The 19,433-nt window shown below is 43.3% G+C and overlaps 2 protein-coding genes across 2 annotated transcripts in view; both read right to left on the minus strand.

The window, feature by feature from the left end:
• Positions 1-182: 182 nt before the first annotated feature.
• LOC146638214 (uncharacterized) overlaps positions 183-19,433 on the minus strand; it is a 240,182-nt gene continuing 220,931 nt past the window's right edge. Inside the window, exons 3-4 of the mRNA XM_085360445.1 lie at positions 1,525-1,937; positions 183-1,146 (exon numbers count right to left, since the gene is read on the minus strand). Coding sequence (XP_085216571.1) covers positions 183-1,146; positions 1,525-1,937 — 1,377 coding nt within the window. The remainder of the gene's footprint in view (positions 1,147-1,524; positions 1,938-19,433) is intronic.
• LOC146638215 (TBC1 domain family member 2A-like) lies at positions 6,681-8,398 on the minus strand. Its single transcript, XM_085360488.1, has 4 exons — positions 8,228-8,398; positions 7,958-8,143; positions 7,212-7,333; positions 6,681-6,882 (listed from the first exon to the last, which is right to left on the minus strand). Exons 1-4 carry the CDS (start codon positions 8,396-8,398, stop codon positions 6,681-6,683), a joined length of 681 nt encoding a protein of 226 aa, XP_085216614.1.

A 19,433-nucleotide genomic window follows, 5' to 3' on the forward strand; every position in this document is an offset into this window, starting at 1 on the left:
ACAGTGGATAGGAAAAACTCCTTTTAAAGTGAAAGACACCTAAAGGAGAAACCTATGGCAGAACCAGGCTCAGGAGGGGGCAGTCAACTGCCGGGACTGGTCGGGGGGTGAGGGTGAAAAAAGAAAAAGGAGGGAGGGGAAGGGGGGAAATGAAGATGGAATAGAGGTGGAGGAAGACGAGGTTACATCAGGTGAGAAGTAGCAGTGCCCCTCCTCCAGAACCAGTGGAAGCGTTTTTTCTTCTTTTTCAGATACTCTTCCACCAGCACTTTTTTCTCAATGATGAGGGTTTTCAGCTCATCGATTGTTTCTGCGTTTTCTTTCTCAAGTTTGTTGCATCTTTTCACCATGTCTTCTAATTGTTCTTGTTTTTCTTTAAGCTTGTCTTTCAGTTCTTTAACTGTTGCCTCCTCTATTCGCTTTGCCTTGTGCACATCTGTGTGCATGTCTTCCAGCTGCTGGTTTCTCTTCTGGATTTCTTGAAGTCTACACTGCAGGTCTTTATGTGTTTTCTGTTGTTCTTGCTTTTGCGCCTGGATTTCAGTGTTTTTGTACTTCAAGGTCTTAGAAAGTTCCTCAAGTTCGGTATTTTTTCTCAGCATCTCATTGATGCTACTCTGCATCGCTGAGCATTGTTTTTCCAGCTTTTTCTTTTCTTCTTCCAGTACAGTTGATTTGTACTTTGTTTCGTTATACAATTCTTGGAGTGCTTGATTTTTCCTCTGGAGATGAAGTTTTTCTTCTTCCTGTTGTATTTTCTGTTGGTCTTTTTCTTGAAGAAGCTCTTTATTTCCGTGCACTTTTTTATCAAGCCTGATTTGGAGCGATCTGTGTTTTTCCTCCATCTCGTCAAGCTTGGAGTCCATTTCCTTCTGTTTCATTTCCATTTGCTTCTTGTCTTGAAGCAACTGTTGACTTTTGTGCAGAGTTTTGTCATGTTTCACCTGCAGCGCTTTGTATTTTTCCTCCATGGCTTGGAGTTTGCTCTGCAGGTCTCTCTGCTCTACGGGCTCTTGTTTCTTTTCTTGGAGGTTCTCCTTATTTCTCTCCAGAGCTTCATCAAGCATTACTCGCAAGCCTTCATTTTGTTTCTCAATGTTCCTCAGCTTGCAATCCATTTCTTCCTTTTTTATTTTCTGTTGGTCTATCTTGTGAAGAAACTCTTTATTTCTCTCCAGAGCTTCATCAAGCATCACTTGCAAGCCTTCATTCTGTTTCTTGATGTGCCTCAGCTTGCAATCCATTTCTTCCTTTTTTATTTTCTGTTGGTCTTTCTCGTGCAGAAACTCTTTATTTCTCTCCAGAGCTTCATCAAGCATCACTTGCAAGCCTTCATTTTGTTTCTCGATGTTCCTCAGCTTGCAATCCATTTCTTCCTGATGTATTTTCTGTTGGTCTTTTTCTTGAAGCAGCTCTTTATTTTTGAGCAGTGTTTCCTCAAGAGTTAGTTGCAGCATTTTCAGTTTTTCCTCCAAGACTTCAAGCTGGGAGTCTGTTTCTTTCTCCAGCATTTCTTGTTGCTCTCTCTCTTGAATGAACTCTTTATTTCTGTGCACTGTTTTCTCAAGCTTGATTTGGAGCGATCTGTGTTTTTCCTCCATCTCGTCAAGCTTGGAGTCAATTTCCTTCTGTTTCATTTCCATTTGCTTCTTGTCTTGAAGCAACTGTTGACTTTTGTGCAGAGTTTTGTCATGTTTCACCTGCAGCGCTTTGTATTTTTCCTCCATGGCTTGGAGTTTGCTCTGCATGTCTCTCTGCTGTGTGGACTGTTGCTTCTCTTCTTGGTGGATTTCCTTCAGTTTTTCCAGAGCTTCGTCAAGCTTCTCTTGGAGCTCCTGATTCTTCTTGACCATGTTTTCCTGTTTTATGCTCTCTTTTTTCTCCTTTTGGAGCAGATCTTTATTTTTTTCCAGAGCTCCATCAAGCTTTTCTTGGAGCTCCTGATTCTTCTTGAGCATTTTATCCCCTTTAATGCTCTCTTTTTTCTCATTTTGGAGCAGATCTTTAATTTTTTCTAGAGCTTCATCAAGCTTTTCTTGGAGCTCGTGATTCTTCTTATCTTGGAGAGCCCATTGTTTCTCCTCAATAATACCTTCCCTTTCCTGAAGCTGGTAGGATAATTTTTCTAATTCAGCGCTCTTTCTCTCATTTTCTTCTGTCAGGATCTTAATCTTTTCTCTGTTCATGAGATTTTCCTTCTCCATTTCTTCCAATCGCTTTTCCTCTAATTCCACCTGTTCATCCCAAGGAAGAGAGCTGATGTAAGGGTCTAGGGACTCATACCATGGAATAGAGCTGGGGTCAGCTTCTTGTCTTTCTTGCTCTTTCTGAGACATGTTGGAGTCTGTATACCGTGAGTACGAAAAGTATCCAGATGTTTGAAAATGCTTTACTGGTGAACGTTTGAATGCTGCTAACATAAGTGCTGCAAATAACGGACTGAAAGTTGTACCTCCTCACCCCTATTTATGGATTCAGAAGCCTGTGACATCACAATTCCATAAGCCAATGAGGTTGTCACATGACATTCTAGAATGAGGTCATGTTTTTGTATGAATTTTTTAAATAACATCAACATTCCGTAAGCCAATGAGGTTCTTACATGACTTTTGAATGAGGATAATTATTTTGTGTTAATCGACATAGCCTGCTGCAGCTCAGAGCTCGTGAGCTCAAACGATCCTCCAACCTCAGCCTCCCGGTAGCTTGGATTACAGGCACGCGCCACCGCACCCGGCGAGAAGCAGCTACGTTAACAGGGCTTTTAACTATGTCTGAGGTGACATCATGACACTAACCTGCTGCCCATCATTAGCAAAGTTGTAATGATGGGCAGCAAAGATGAGGAATGAATGGTGCACAATTGTTATATGCAAGTTTTTAGAAAGCTCGTGGTTAACCCAAGAGTATTTTGTCACAATATCAAGAAGAGTAAAGCTTCAATGTCAAGAATAGATAGGAATATAGGGAATTATATATTTTTATTTAAAGACAGGACTCACATGTTTTCATTTCTAGTCTTTAAAACCTGTCTCTATCAGGGACGTGCAGAGAGGTTTAAAGGGGCGGGTGCTCAAAGTTAAAAAGGGGCACATTGAACCATGCTGAATAACAACAACACACATTCATCAAGAATCTAATATGGGAAGGGCAGGGCTGTGTTGATCTGAGACTGTAGACATTAAAAAGTCCACAGGAGAGATGGTAGCTGATTAAACAAGTTTCATGAGATAATAACAAAATGCAAAGATTGGTGACAGCGCTTGGAACCATAAGGCAACGAAAAACTGTGACATAAACTCGGCTCTGCCTGTGAATCACTCTTTGCTTCTCTTCTTCCTTCCTTCCCATCATTTCATATATCACTCTCCACTTGCTGTCTATCTGAGAACAAGGCACAACTTGCTATTGCAATAAACTATAATCTAATTATCCACACCTAACAACTCTTGCACTTAATCTATAATAAAATGATGACAGCAAAATGTTATAGCCCTGCCTTTAGTAGCCTCATACAGCTCCTACTGTTTCCTCCTCATGTCCTTACCAGCCATGTCTGCACAATGTTATATCATGAGTAATATTTTTTTAAATCCAGCTAAATAAAACACACACATGCACACACAGTGACATTTTAGACCTTCTTCAGAATACTGTATATACTATGGGCATCCTTAAATTATTATTTATTACTAGAGCTACAATAATAAAGCAATGAGGAGGGGGAAGTAATAAATATGAAATAATGTATTTATGATGATTCCATTTGTTTCACTATCCACTCTGTGCAGGGCAAAGCTTATTACATTTTTAAACTGTAGAGATACAATCATTTTACTGCTGTAAAATCCAACTTTTGTCTTATTTAAAATATAAATCTAATATAATCTGCTTCTTAATGTATGTTCTTTAAAATACAGCGTGTGTTTTTTAATATATTATAATTATAATAATTATTATGTGGACATGCATATTAGATCGTTTTTTAGTGAAATATAATCCCTCCAGAAAGGCAGGAAATGCCCAGAAACTTACTTTAAAACTAAATATGTTCCCTAAAACGGTGACAGAGCTACAGACCCATGACAGCCTTACACAGGTAGCCAGCAGCTATGACCAGCACTACTTGTGCAGTTAATAAAAGGACAGGTAATGTTTGTCACGCTGTTGCACACACAGCACGCTCGTTTGTTTCAGTTCGTCAGTTGCAACAAGACAGCTTACCAACGTGTACGTAATAAGCTAATACTCCTGTGTGCTACACACTACAGTGTGCGCTGTACACCTACTTACTGGGTTTGTCGCATCAGTCTGTGTCTCTGAGTTAACTTGTGTTTCTCCTACAGCTCCGGACCGCAACAAATGCGCGTGCTCTTTGTGAGCTCGTTCCCGGCTCGTAACCAGCGCGTTCTGCCGTCGAGAGCGATCATTGGTTAAATGTGATCATGTGACTGATGCAAGCCAGATCCTTTTATTTAGCAAAACTATGATTAATAGTTAAATATTATTGTTGAGGGGCACAGACAGGACTCCGCACGCACACACACATAAAATAAATAAATAAATAAATAAAAAAAATTTAAAAGTTGCCTCAACAAAAGGGCACTTTGGGCACTCATCAGGAAAGGGGCGGGTGCTCAAGCCCCTCTAGCCCCCCCCTGATCTCCTGCTATGCACCACAGACCAACTGCCCCGACGAGGAGAAGACAGAATTCTGGCGCGCCCTCGACGACCACCTGCAAACGATTAGCCCTGAGGAACACGTGGCGGTAGGCGGCGACCTAAATGGACATGTAGGCAAGGGGAGAGACGGATATCACCGATTCCATGGCGGCCAAGGATTTGGGACCAGAAACGACGACGGTTGCCGGGTACTGGACTACGCAGAGGCCCACGATCTTGCCGTGACCAACACCTTCTTCAAAAAGAAGCCGGCACACCTCATCACGTACTCCAGCGGCGGCAGAGACACCCAAATCGACTACTGGCTAGTCCGAAGACCCCATCTCAGCCTAGTCACGAACGTAAAAGTCATACCATCAACCAATATTGGCCCTCAACATCGGCTACTTGTGATGGATCTCCGACTCAACCTTGGCCAACGACGACGAAGAACACCAACCACGACGGTGGAGAAGATCAAGTGGTGGCGCCTCCCTGAGGGATCCAATTTTTATCCATTCATGTACCAGCTACTGGCTTTTTGCTGTTATGTTCTCATATCGCATGAGAGTTTATTTGCCAGGTGTCAGAAGTCTAATAATGAATAAAGTTCAGGATATGCTTAAAAACTCACCTCAGTATAGCCGTCATCAGAAGGAAGTGCGCTTCACTGACTCATCAACTTGTCTCAGGCTTTCCACAAAGTTTCACAGTTGACCTTAAAGTAAGATGCTGCAAGCTTACCTTGCAGTGTATTACTTTTTAAGGTCTAAAGACCTTAAAGTGCGCTATAGATTGAAGTGATTTGAACTGACAACAGGGCTAATTCAGCACTTCAAGTTAACATCAATAAAAGTTTTTAAATTTATTCTGATTTCCGTTTGTTTTCATTGCCTGTGCTATCTGTTATTTAGTTCAAATTGTGGGTAGATAATGCTGTGCTGTCATGTGACCTGTTCTCTCATGTGTGCCTTTCTCTTGTTTTGTATGTATTTCTCGTTTGTTATTTATTCCTATTTTATTCCTGCAATTGGTATGGAATTCATTTTTTTTTAAAAATGATCAGTGTTTTGAAATTAGATGTGATGAAGATGTGACCTTAATTTACAAAATCAACATCATGTTGGATTCAATGAGACATGAAACTAGTGCATGAAACAGGTCTCAGTAAATGTTCTCATAGACTGCAATACACTGCCCCCTGCTGGTCATTATAAAGTCTGCAGATGTCATTTGACATGAATGTCATATTTGTGAAACAAAATAAAGGACTCTGTAAAATAAATGAAAATCAAATATTTATATACAGAATATTTATGTACAAATGCTGAAAAAGACATTTGAACAAGATGCACACCCAGTAAAATTTAAAAAAAAAAGAAAAGTCAGTTTTATCATGTGACTATCATGCTGTCATTTCTGCACAATGCACTTTACACCAGATCAAAATAAAACACTGTGAGGTCGTTCTAACCGGAAGCCCAGAGAGCTTCGACAATGCAGCACAATGCCCTGAAGCATCAGCATCAAAATATACTTCAAGTACCAAAAAGTACTCATTGTGCAGAATGCCCTATTTTTGAATAGCTGGACATTTTAATTACTTTATCACCAGCTGTGACTACAGCTGATAATCAACCATGTTTCATAGGGATGTGACTACATTTAGAAATGTCACGCATTTTTAGGTATAAAGCAAAAGATGCAATGAAATAAATAAGCTATCACATATTAATCCAAATGAATTCACTGAAATACATCTGCACATTTCTGCAGCCTGACTTATTACACACGTGAACACAGTACACATTTGTTTACTGCAAGCTTGTTTCAGAGATGTGATGCAGTTAAATCTGTATGCGTCTGTTTCCTTGTAGTGTTAGTAGAGATGGTGAACCTGACACAATCCTGTGTTTGGTGTGAAGGAAACCAGTTAACAGCCGGTTTAGTAAAATTCTCTTGAACTCATGGAAAACTCATCGTCGTCTCGAAGTGAGCAGCTGAAGCGTCCCGTGTGATCAGAGGTCCTCGTCGTCCTCGCTCACCATGACGTCGAGCTCTTTTTCTTTCCGTACGACGCTCTCTGTGATGAACTCCTTGTGCTGCTCCTCCAGCTCACGCAGCTCCGCCTGCAGGCGCTCCAGGTGGAGCACTCGCCGGTTCCTCAGCAGCCGGCTGGGGAATGGGTTCATGTCGTTGAAGGCGATGCTGGTCAGCTTCCTGCATGGACACACGCAGGTGGAAAGGACTCGATCACCAACACAGAGGAACTGGAAACTGATCAGCTTGAGTGTTTCTGTTTTATGCTGCTTGATACTTCAGGTACTGCAGTTTGAGCAGGAAATACTGGACTGACTGGACCACATGTATCCGAGAGCTGCAGATACTTAAAAATCTTTAAATCGTTGTTACTGTGATCAGGGAAATTTAAACTTCTCACAAAATTTCAGTAAAAAGGGTTTGAAGCTCAAAGATTCAACAGCTACATCCGCTACACTTCTGAGAGTGTAACAGCTCGTAGATTAAGGCGGGTGGAGGCGAGTGCGTACCTGGCATTGGAGACGGTCTTTGTGAAGAAGCGTAGGTACTGGTAGATCTCCACGCTGTCGTGAATCTTCAGGATGTCGTCCTCTTTGTATTTGAACAGAGCCAGAGTGTATCTGAAGATCACCTGCAGCACAGACACGCATTTCATAACAGGACACTCACGCCACACAATTAATTGGAAACTTTGAGGAGGTGAGTCATAAAATTACTCTTTCAGTTGTGGTGCAGTTGGGCCCTTTACTCATTACAGCTCTGATCGATTTCCAATAAGCCACTTGGTTCCTCAGTTGCCAGATAATATTAACTTACTTGGTAGTTGAGCTTTAAGTTTAAATTAAACTTTTGGGTTGGATCTACGTGGCTGAAGCTGTTGTCAGCATTTATCCCTGTGTGGTATATATTTCTGTGTCTGAACTGTGATTTTATTTCCTGAGACAAACGATGTAAAAGCTGTGCTGCATTTGTCACATTGCAGAAACAAGCCCAAAGGCATTGTCCCGCTCATCGTCTGGATTTACGCTGCTTGTGGTAGACTGTGAGGTCGTTACTAGAATTATCTGCTTTCCCACTCCTATTTCATGTCACATGACAGTTCCCCATGCTTAGTAAACAATGTCTTATTACTCCTAAAATGTAAATAAAGACATCTAAAGGTCAAAACAAAATCATTTTTGTTTCCATGGACACTACTGTGGTGCATTCAAGTGTTGTCTGCATTTCTGTCATGGTGTGTTCGGGTGTATGGTACCTTGGTACCCTCATACAGGAAGGCGTCCCACAGAGGCATCAGGATGTCGCTGGGCAGACTCTCCACAAAAACCACCAGGAACCAGTTGAAGGTGACCAGAGAGACGTCAATGTTGTGATCCTCAAAGTGAGATGCCAGGCGAGGAAGCTTCTCTGCCATGAAGTCCTTCAGCACGCGCTGGTCCGCCTGAGCACAAAGACTCACAGAGATCAGCCTCACTGATCACTAAAACAGATCACAGCAGGCAAGCAGGTGAGTGTGTCTGCTGACCTGAGAGGCCACCAGATTCTTGGTGTAGTAGTCCTGAGGCATGATGGCTTCCACCACTGCCACCAGACACCAGAAGGCGTCTTCGTCACTTTGGAGGACCAGCAGAGCGAGGGCCGCTAACCTGTGGACATTCATGGAAGGTGAGGTTCTGCCTGGAAGGCGGGTCCACATAAGAACTCAGATATAAAATTTATACTTTTGTTCTGACCTGTTGAGTACCTGGCAGTAGCCAATGGCAGGGTTATGCCCGGAGAAGGCCAGAAGGATGCGGCGGAGCTGCTGGAGGGCAGGGCTGAAGGGTGGGGCTGGAGGGCGGGGCTGGACGGCGAGGAGAAGTGCTGATTGGTCGTCAGGGTTCGGTGAAGGTCCAGCTGGACCTGCCTGGAGGCAGGATTAGGAGCTGTCCGACTCTTCTCACACAGCTGGAAACAGAACAGGATTACTGAGTGCTCGCCAGCATTCCCAACAGGAAGGAGGAGGAGCCACCTGTGCTCAGGTGCGGATAAAGCACTCTGTTGGCAGAGGTATGAAAATGCGCAGTAAAATCTAACGTGCATAGCTAACTTCATCAACGACATTTTGGGAGGAATAATCACACATCAGCCTTCGGCCATTTTTTGATGAACGCATACGCCCCCTAGAGCGCGCTAACTTTATTAACAGCCACACAAATGTAAAGCACACATCAAACATAAATAAACCATTTGACTGTCTCCATAATTGAGAGCATTTTCTCTTCTTATTTCAACACCCCCACTTGCTCTCATATTATGATGCTCTTAAGTAAACAAAAAAAACAACAAACAAAAGGTTTCTTCCTCAGTACTGTATACATGTTCGTATACCATGTTAATGCCCAAACATAAACTTCTCAAACTTGAACAGCTTAACTTTTGTTGCAGGCTTTGTCATTACATCTGCAACCATCTCTTCTGTTGAACAATAATCCAGAGTTATTTTTCCTGCACTCACAGTTGATCTCACAAAGTTGTACTTTATGTCAACATGTTTACATCTCTGTCTCGTCACAGGATTCTTCGCCAACGCAATTGCACCCTGATTATCTTCATGAACTTTTGGCGGTGCATATTTTTGTCCATCAATACCTTGTAACAGTTGCATTAGGTACAAAACTTCTTGTAGGGTCGCAGCTAAAGCCATGTACTCCGCTTCACAGGTAGATAATGCAACAGTAGGTTGTCTTTTGGTTTTCCATGAGATTAAAGGACCATCTACAGACAAGCTTATGCAATAACCAGTTGTACTCCGTCTGTCTGTTACATCAGCTGCCCAATCAGCATCGCTGTATGCCCACAACCTCAGTTCTTTGTTGTCACATTTCCTGTAACACAGTTCTTTCTCGGTTGTCCCTTTCAGATACCTCAGTACTAGAGCAGGGCGATATGGCCAAAAATATTTATCACGATATATATTTGAAAATTTGCGATAACGATATAACTGACGACATAATTGATGCGAGACAAAATACAACTCCACAACATTACTAGCGCAAAAAGAAAACCTTCCATTTATTTTCACTTAAATAAGAAGCTGGTTTTTATGTACATTAAAGCTTTATAAAAATGTAACAGTGCAAATACAAATTCCTTGCTGAAAGTTTAATCAAAAGGCATTTCCAGTAGAAATGGGCTGACATATCCTGAGCATAACCATATATAATATCCACTGAAGTTAAAAAGAGGTGCTTTGCAAAATTAAACTGCAGTATGCAATACGTATTTTTCGGACCATAAGGTGCACGGGATTATAACGCACATCAAGCGAAACAAAGCAGTCAGATAAATCAAACTTTATTAAACTCATTCTTCTTGCTTCCTCCACTTCTGTACCATTGATTCATTAATGTTGAATTCTCTGGCAGCTGCTCTATTCCCATGTTGTTGCAGTATATTAATGACTAACCTCGTGTTGTGGATGGATTATCTCAGTTGTTCTCCTGACTGAAGTTTGGTCTGTTTACAGCACCCTGCCATGCGATTGCATTTGTCTCTAACCATGAGGAACCTTAACGTTAACTTTTATAAGTGGAAAAGTGTTAGTGTTCGTCCTCCAGCTTCCCTGTTTATGTTATGCTAACATAGCTGTGTCGCTAGCGATTACGTAGCACATCATTATATACCAGCTAGCCCAACTTCAGTAACCCTACAAACGTCACTGCTGTTTAGTTTCCTGTCTTCATTTATGTTGGAAGTGATAGCAGAGCTGTACGTTTGATTTTTTTCAGAAATCTCTCAGTCAGAACATGCAATATCATGCTTAGGTAACTAGCGAGCTAACTTCCGCTAGCTTCCCGCTAACTTCTAACTCTGTTAAATGTAATAAATTTTGTTTTAATGGATGCCTGGAAGTTAAACTTCATAGTTACACCTGGTAAAGCAGCAATGCTGATCGTTTTATTAAAGATGAAAGAATTTAGACAGTTTTTAACGCTCAGTGATGCTGCAGTGTTCGTTTGAACTGAAGCTTAAGGAGTTTAGGACCCAGATTACTCCCAGATTTAAGAGCATCTTAGTCCGACAAATACGACAATAACGACGGCCGCTTGCATGTTCTGCAAAAAAATGTGCTTTGTCGTGTATCTGACGGACAAACACCAAACCAGTTCCACATCACTGAAGTTGCACCATTTTTACAAACCAATTCTGGTTCATCTGTTTCACTCAACAATCGGCCATGTGCGTATGAAAACAAAGGCACTGCGCATGCGCGTTTTACTCATATTCTATCGCGATATTTCATTTTCCTATTGTTGCCTAACATTATACCGGTATTACCGTGAACGGTATAATATGGCCCAGCCCTACTCAGTACATGTTTTACTGTAGTCCATTTGTCTTCAGTTGGCTCAGTAAAGTACTGTGAAAGTTTACTGACTATAAAACTCAAGTCCGGTCTTGTGCATGTAGCCAAATAGATCAGACTACCAACTGCCTCTCTGTACCTTTTGACATCACTCATCTTTTCTGCATCATCAGCATAGTTCAGTTTTTGCTCACAAGGTGTCTGTCTTTCTTTACAATCCTGCATGTTGAATCTTTCAAGTATTTTTTCCACATATTGTTTTTGTGACATTTTTACACAGTTATCACTCTGGTCAAAATCTATACCAATGAAATGTCTCAGTTTACCCAAATCCTTCTGTGGCAGGATGAATGTTATCCTTCGGTCCAACCCACTTTCAGCCTGGCCCATTAGGGGGCGCTGGTATAAATAGTGGCCATTTGAGTGTCTCTGCGTCGCTTGCCTGTGATCTCCTTTTTGGTCACCTGACTTCCCCTCGGTGTGGTGGAGATCATTTGCGGGTTATTCTTCTGAAGCCCCCATCGCGGCTGGTCGTAGCTATAGAAGCCTCCTCTGAGCTATTCTGCTTACGTTCTGTGACCCGGCTTATTTGGAAGTGTGGGCCTTAGTTTTGCGCCAAGCTACGCGAACTGAAGTGCTGCTGTTTTGCCTTGCTGTGCTTTTACCGTCTGTTCCCGTTGTGAGAATTCTTTCCCTGCTGCTGTCAGCTTTTACAGTGGACGTCGGCGTGGACAACGGCCATATGCATGCCGGTTATCGGAGTCAGCTGGCGTGCATATTGATTGACTGTTAACTTATCGTCGTGTGGACGGCAAGTTGGAGCAGTACGGCGATTCCGTTTGCTCCAGATTTTAGAGTTTTATTCAGATTGTATGTTGTTTTATTGCTTTTTGATTTGTAGTTTGGATTTTCTGTTACACCACTGGTGGGAGGCCCTTTTTCTAGCTGTAGATCACCAGTGTGGTCCTGCAGTTGGGTTATCCCCCGGTGCTACACATTAGTTTGTTGTAATATATTAACATTTTCTTTGTTTCTTTTATTCAGATGCGGAGTGCCGACGTGGAGGAGACTAGGGTGCCTTGGTGGTGGGATCCCTTGAGTGTACACACCTGCCTTGTCTAGTTTATTAGTGTGAGTGTGTGATAGTGTGTTGCACTTGTGTTTTGGTGTGTTTTCTTTCTTTAGTTGTGTGTGTGGCATCCCTGCCCCTCCACTGGTAAGCCTCAGCTCTGAATACCTTTTTAACCATATTTGTATTTGAATATTTATGATTATGTTTTTATTCGGTGTTTTAAATAATTACCAATAAATTGTCAATTTGTTTATTATTGAACCTCGTCTCTGGATTGAGTATAGCGAACCTAAGTGCCTTTTTGGTGATTTAGTGTCATTTCCAGTATTCTCTGGGTGAAATTCCCAGGGTGGCGTTGTCGTTCTTTAAAACTGAAGAGTATTTACTTTATATCCCAACCTCGTCTCGCCACACTTCATTTTGAATTTTGCTGCAAGCATTTTCTTCACAACAGTTAGTTCACTTTCATCACTAGCAGCAATGATCAGGTCATCTACCCATACAATCAGAATCACCTTCTTATTTTCTGTCATTTTTGTGTAAACACAATGGTCAGCGGGGTTTTGCACAAAGTCGTTCTCACTCAGATATTCATGCAACAACTTGTTCCAATTCCGGCCTGATTGTTTTAGCCCATATAGCGACTTTTTCAACTTGCACACCAGTTTTTCATTTGTGTCGGATTTTACCTCATAACCCTCAGGTTGTTCCATGAATACCTCACAATCTATTGGTGCATGAAGATAGGCAGCTTTAACATCCATCTGGTGTAAAAGCATGTTTTCTTGTGCTGCCTTTTGCATCAACACTCTGATACTAGTCAGGTTAGCAGTAGGGGAAAATGTTTCTTCATAATCCACACCTATCCTCTGACTATATCCTTTAGCAACATAACGTGCCTTGTACTTCTCAGATCCATCAACATTGTTTTTGACTGCGTACACCCATCTACCCCCCACTGTCTTCTTACCCTCAGGCAAAGTGGTTAAGGTAAATGTGTCATTTTCTCTTAGTGATTGCATCTCTTCATCCATTGCACTGACCCATTTCTCTGAGTTAGATGAAGTTATTGCTTCCTTGAATGTTTGGGGAATGTTACACATTGCTCTGTAACAATAATCCATGTTTGTAAGTACTTGATCACAATCCTCCTTATCAGTAACATATTCACTTAAATACCCAGGCCTCTTTCTCACTCTGGAAGGATACCTTGCAGCCTCGCAGTCGAGTTCATTCTCCTGTGACTGGCTGCTCATCTCAGACATGCTTACTGGGATCTGTTCCTGAGTATCTGTGTGTTCTGTACTCACATCAGTCTGTTCTCTGGTCTTGGTGAACCTGTTTGGTGTCTCAAAGTCACCCTCATCATCTGGCACCTTGTCAGTCTGTGTTTGTCTCTCTACTCTTGTTTTAGTCTCAAACTTCACCAGTCTATGCTTCTGTACTTTCCCACTGCCCGGGTAGTAGACCATATAAGCTGGACTGTTCTTGTCATATCCAACAAAAATTCCTTTCTCACACCTTGAGTCTAGTTTTCTCTTGTTCTGCCTGTAGGCATAACACACTGACCCAAATGTCTGCATCCTGGAAAGGTTTGGCCTTCTTCCTGTCAGCATTAAATATGGTGTCTGTTCTGTGCGTCTGTTAAAACATCTATTCCTCACTACAGCTGCTGTTTGCACTGCGTAAGTCCACAACTCTTTAGGTAACTGTTTCTCTATTAACATACACCTGGCCATATCAAAAAGAGTACGCCAATTGCGTTCTGCAGTACCATTTTGGTGTGGTGAGTATGGTGCTGAGGTCTCATGCCTGATTCCATTTTTGCTAAGGAGTGCCTGATACTCATTTCCCATAAACTCTGTTCCATTGTCAGACCTGATACATTTAACTTGCCCATACGGGGCTGTATCAGCCAAAAACTTCTGTGTTGCTTTTGCTGTGTCACTCTTATTTTTCAGAAAATACACAAACACTGCACTGGAATAGTCATCAGTGAATGATAGTGCAAATCTATATCCATCTCTGGACTCTGAGTCTACTGGACCAGCTAGATCTGTGTGTACCAGCTCTAAGGCGGTTTTGGCTCGTGCATCAGGGTCCCTGTTTCTAGTTTGAACAAACTTTCCCTGTGTGCACACTTCACAATGCAAGACAGATTTGTCTGTTTTTCCTTTGATTGCCATACCATCAACAACCCCCTGTAATTTCTGAATGTCATCATAATTACAGTGACCAAGAATTTCATGCCATGTTTGCATGTCATAGCAACCCTTACACTGGTCTTTACCTTCAGTGTTTACTGTTTGTAGGTAGTACAGTCTGTTGTACTCATATATTGGGAACCTTGTACCGTCTTTGTGTCGCAGGGTGTCTTTTCCTTGCTTGAAGATCATAGTTGCTCCATTTGAGGTAGCTGCTTTCACAGAGAAGATGTCTTGTGGATACGATGGGATGTACAGTGCCTGTTTCAAGGTTGTTTTGTGGCACTGCCCCCTGCTGTCCATCAAGCAAAACTCTGCCTCCCCTCTTTGCTCTGCAGCTCCAGTGCACTTGGTGCCGTCAGCCAACTCTACGTAGTGTGACTTGGGCTGGAAACTGTCGTCGAATCTCCTGAACTTCGTTATATCTGTAACAATATGCGAAGTTGCCCCTGTGTCCACCATCAGACCCTTTTTGTTGATGCCATGCTCTGACTGGAACGCTGCACCCTCGCTGCTTACCCGGAATGCGTAGTCTTTGCTACCCCACTCCTCGGAAACTTTCCGTGCATTGTCTTGCCGCCGTTTCCGTCTGCATGTTGAGTCCCGATGGGTGGTGCTCGCTACACCACTGCTTGCGCTGACACGTCCTGGCTTTGTGTCCCTTTAGTCCGCATCTGAAACACACTATGTCTGCGTTGCCGGCCCCACGGTCATTCGATTTTTCAAACGTGGGATTGTCGCTAGTGATGGGACGTTCTGTATCGAGGCTTCGGAGCGTGTGTCGAGTAATGGAGGGGGCGTTTCCGCGAAGCGCGTATCGAGGCTTGCTTCATTTATGGGAGGAGCTGAAAATGATGACGTCCGAAGCCTCGCTGCCCGGCTGTACCACGTGACTGGTTCATGAAGTGGTTCGAACTTTGCCGCGAGATATGACAGCGATATAAACCCCTCAGACTTCATTCAAAAATGTGGGTGTTTGATGGAGAGTTGCGGTTAGTGAGAGTTTGGAGACCGTTTGGAGGTTTATGAGAGTGAGGAAAGTCAGGAGAGAATGGAGCCAGCTAAGAAGAGGAGGATGTCCTCCCCTGTGTGGGAACATTTTGATCTTATTCCTCCCAACAAGGTATGTAAATTTCTACAGAAGATGTATTTTCATGATACTGATGGTGCAATACAATTTATGTTGAGCTGTCTTGACTTTTGTACAAGGTGAAGTGTTTTCTATGTGCCAGGGAGCTGGGATATAACAACAACAACACCTTATCCATGCTTAGGCACTACAGAGCTTTGCATGAGAATAAGGGGGACACCGATTGTGGAGCAAGACCAGGTGAGCCATCAAATGCAATGATAATATAGGATGCAGTAATGTTACTAAATGATATAACAATATTATACAACTGTTATAAGTTACGTATGTGATATTTATGTTTGTGCTTTATCTTTATTGTCTTTCCTCAGGAGAACAATCTCAAATAGATGAAGACCTGGTCAGCATGGTGATTGAGGACTCCCAGCCATTTAGCATTGTGGAGGACAAAGGATTCAAAAGATTTGTTAAATCATTAAATCCTAGCTATGTTCTCCCCACTAAAAAGGTCATAAAAGCAGTGAAAATTTAGTTTTTACAGAATAAAATGTGAACAGGCAGTGTGTAGCTGTCCATACCTCAACGTTACAAAAGCACAACCACTGTCCACACCCCAACCACACCTCACCTCACAGTAAATGATCATTTCCATTTCAAGCATTTCCAAATAATCATTTCCCATACTGCCACTATAAATATACACAGTATACTGCCATCACTACAATATACATGTTTTACACACTCCTTTTGTTGTTGACATTTACAGGCTGTGTGCAAAATGCCACACTCTTCAAATTCATGCCAGCTATTATTTTTACGTCCAGTAGGTGTCCTGCTAGAGCAAATGAAGCTTCATGAAGCTTCGCGTTGGGGTGAACCAATTGGATGAAAAGCTTCAGTGCTTCATGGGGCTTCATCTGCCCATCACTAATTGTCGCTCGGTCGTGTGTTGTTTTTTGTATGTATACCGAGCTTCTTATTAACTGCACGCACACACTGATCTCTGCTCCGCTTCCACTTTATTTCGTCTACTTCTCCATTTCCTCTGGAGCTTCTTGCTCGCGAGTGAATTACACACATTGCAGCAACACAGTGCCATCTAGTGGCTGATACACACATGAGTCAACATGTTACATCTCCCTTCTTAAAAACAAACACAACACAACTCAGGCTTGTAAAATTCCTAAGGCAACTGAAATTACAGGAATAATATCCTGACCAACATCCATTACTAACGTAGCATTCGTCTCAATACTGGCTACATCATTAACATAATAAACAGATGCATATAATGACATCATTGGAACAACAAACATGTAAACAGCTTTTTTTTTGTTTTTGTTTGTTTGTTTGTTTGTTTGTTTTTGTTTTTGTTTTTTTTTTGTTTGTTTTTTTTCTCTAGGGCAGCGATCCGCCTGCACCCTTTACAATATTACAGGTCCAAGACCTGTCTTGGTTTGGTAACACACCCATAACGAGTCGTGTATCCAGGTGTTGTAATGTCTTTATCAGGGGGCTCCACAGGCGGGGGCTGAGATACCACAGGGCTGTCATCGCTGATGCCTGTTGGTTGAATGAACTCCTCACCTCCTACGCTGTTCCTGCTTCTGCGGAGGTGTCGGCGGTTACGCCGGTAAACTTGTCCTGTATCTGTGGTTATGTTGTAGCTTCTGGACGTGTCGGCACAACTTGTGACCACAGCTGGTTTCCAGGAACCGTCTTTTTGCCGGAACCGGACCGGTGTGCCAGGATATAGTTGAGGCAGAGGTCGGGCGGCTCTGTTGAAATAAGTCTGCTGGCGCTGCTGGCAGACCTCTCTCCTCTCACGCACTGTTTGCTGGCAAACTACTTGGGGTTCCAGCTGTTTTGGTGTTGCAGGGAGGATGGAGCGAAGTCTCCGGCTCATGAGTAGTTGTGCAGGCGACTTTAAGTTGTCCACGGGGGTGTTCCGGTATTCTAATAGGCTCAAGTAGGGATCCTTATGTTCCGCTTTGGCCTTGTCCAGAAGTTTCTTTGCTGTCTGGACTGTTTTCTCGGCTAGACCATTGCTCTGTGGGTAATGGGGACTAGTAGTGGTGTGGGTGAAACTCCATGACTTTGCGAACTGTTGAAACTTACTCGAAGCATAGCACGGACCGTTATCACTAATCACCGACTCTGGAATACCATGCCTAGCCATGGCTGACTTTAGTTTGTGGATCACTGCTTCTGCAGTGCAGCTGCGCAGTCTTTCCAACTCGAAGAATCTACTGTAGTAATCTACCATGATGATGTAGTCTTCCGAGTTCCAAGTGAACAGATCGGTGGCTATGACCTGCCACGGTCGTTCTGGTATTGCATGTGACAACAGGGGTTCCTTGGGGTTAGCAGCTTGTCTCTCCTGGCATGTGCTGCAGGCTCCGACTGCTTCCTCAATCTGCTTTCCCATGCCTGGCCAAAACAGAAGGTCTCTGGCTCTGTTTTTGCTCTTTTCTATACCCATATGGCTGGAATGAATCCGCTCTATCATGTCCTTTCTGAGCCTTTTTGGGATGATCATTTTCTCTCCTTTAAACATGATCCCGTCTATCAGTGAGATCTCATCCCTGTGGTTCCAAAACTCCTGAATGTCAGGCGGACATTGAGACCGTTTATCAGGCCATCCACTCAATGTGGTCCGTCTCAGGCTGTTGAGCTGAGGATCTTGGGCTGTTTCGTTTCTTATCTCTGAGAGTCTCTGATCACTGACAGGCATGTTGCTGAGGACTGAGTGGATCTGCGCATCCATCCCGTCACATAGTGATTTGTCGTGAAACTCTATGGATTTCCGGGAGAGCGTGTCGGCTACCGGGATGTCTTTTCCTGGCTTGTGGATGATGCTGATGTCGTACTTTTGCAGCTGTATTATCATCCTCTGTAGCCGTGGTGGTGCTGATGCTAGTGTTTTTTTGAGTATGGACTCAAGTGGCTTGTGGTCCGACTCAATGGTCACATGTCGACCGTACATGTACTCGTGGAACCGCTTGCAACCAAAGAGAACAGCATACAGCTCTTTTTCTATTTGGGCATAGTTCTGCTCAGTGCTGTTAAGTGACTTGGATGCGTAGGCAACTGGCTTGCCGTCCTGCAGCATCACAGCACCGAGGCCACTTTTGGATGCATCGACCTGGAGTCGTAGCGCTTTCTTGGGGTCGAAGAAGGAGAGAACTGGGCCTGGTTCTTTAGTGATCAGCTCCTTCATTCGTTGAAAGGCTCTGTCATGGTTCTTGTCCCATACAAACTCACTGTCCTGCTTTAACAGCTGGCGGAGCGGAGCATTTATCTCTGACAGGTGTGGGGCAAATCTTGCTAGATAATTAACCATCCCCAGCACTGTTTCCAATTCCGCCCTGTTCTGTGGGGGCGCCATGTCTTGGACTGCTTTTACTTTTTGTGGATCTGGTTTCAGCCCTTCGTGTGACAATGTGTGACCGAAGTAACTGACCTCTTTGACGCAGATGGTGCACTTGTCAGGGTTCAGTTTTACACCTCTCTCTCTGCTGCGCTGCAGCATGGCCCTCAGGTTGTCGTCATGCTCCTGTTTGGTTTCTCCGAAGACCAGTACGTCGTCCACAATGGCTGCCACGCCCCTCAGGCCCTCGTAGGTCTCGTCCACGCGTCGCTGGAACTCATCCTGAGCTGAGATTATGCCGAATGGCAACCTGAGGAAGCGGTACCTGCCAAACACAGTATTAAATGTGGTTAACAGAGATGATTCGTGGCTTAGCTTAATGGCCCAGTAGCCTAATCTGGCGTCCAAAACACTGAAATACTTGGCTCCAGCAAGTTTTGTGGTGACATCCTCCAAGGTGGGTAGAGGGTAATGGGGTCTTTGTATAGCCTTGTTGAGGGGTCTGGGGTCCAGACATACTCTGAGTCTGCCTGTCTTGGGTTTTTCCACGACAACAAGTGCATTCACCCAGTCCGTAGGATCTGTGACCTTGCATATGATTTGGTTCCTTTCCATGTTGTCGAGCTCGTCTTTGAGTCGGGCTCGCA

This window comes from Diplotaxodon limnothrissa, linkage group LG2, assembly GCF_057381915.1.
Source record: "Diplotaxodon limnothrissa isolate DT_005_m linkage group LG2, D_limnothrissa_male_GT1.1, whole genome shotgun sequence".
NCBI classification, from domain to species: Eukaryota; Metazoa; Chordata; class Actinopteri; order Cichliformes; family Cichlidae; genus Diplotaxodon; species Diplotaxodon limnothrissa.

Coding starts and splice junctions, on each gene's coding strand:
- LOC146638215 (XM_085360488.1), bottom strand. CDS start 8,398: ATGTGGACCCGCCTTCCAGGCAGAACCTCACCTTCCATGAATGTCCAC. Junction 8,144..8,227: donor AGAATCTGGTGGCCTCTCAG/GTCAGCAGACAC, acceptor CTTTGTGCTCAG/GCGGACCAGCGCGTGCTGAA. Junction 7,334..7,957: donor TCCTGTATGAGGGTACCAAG/GTACCATACACC, acceptor TCTGTGCTGCAG/GTGATCTTCAGATACACTCT.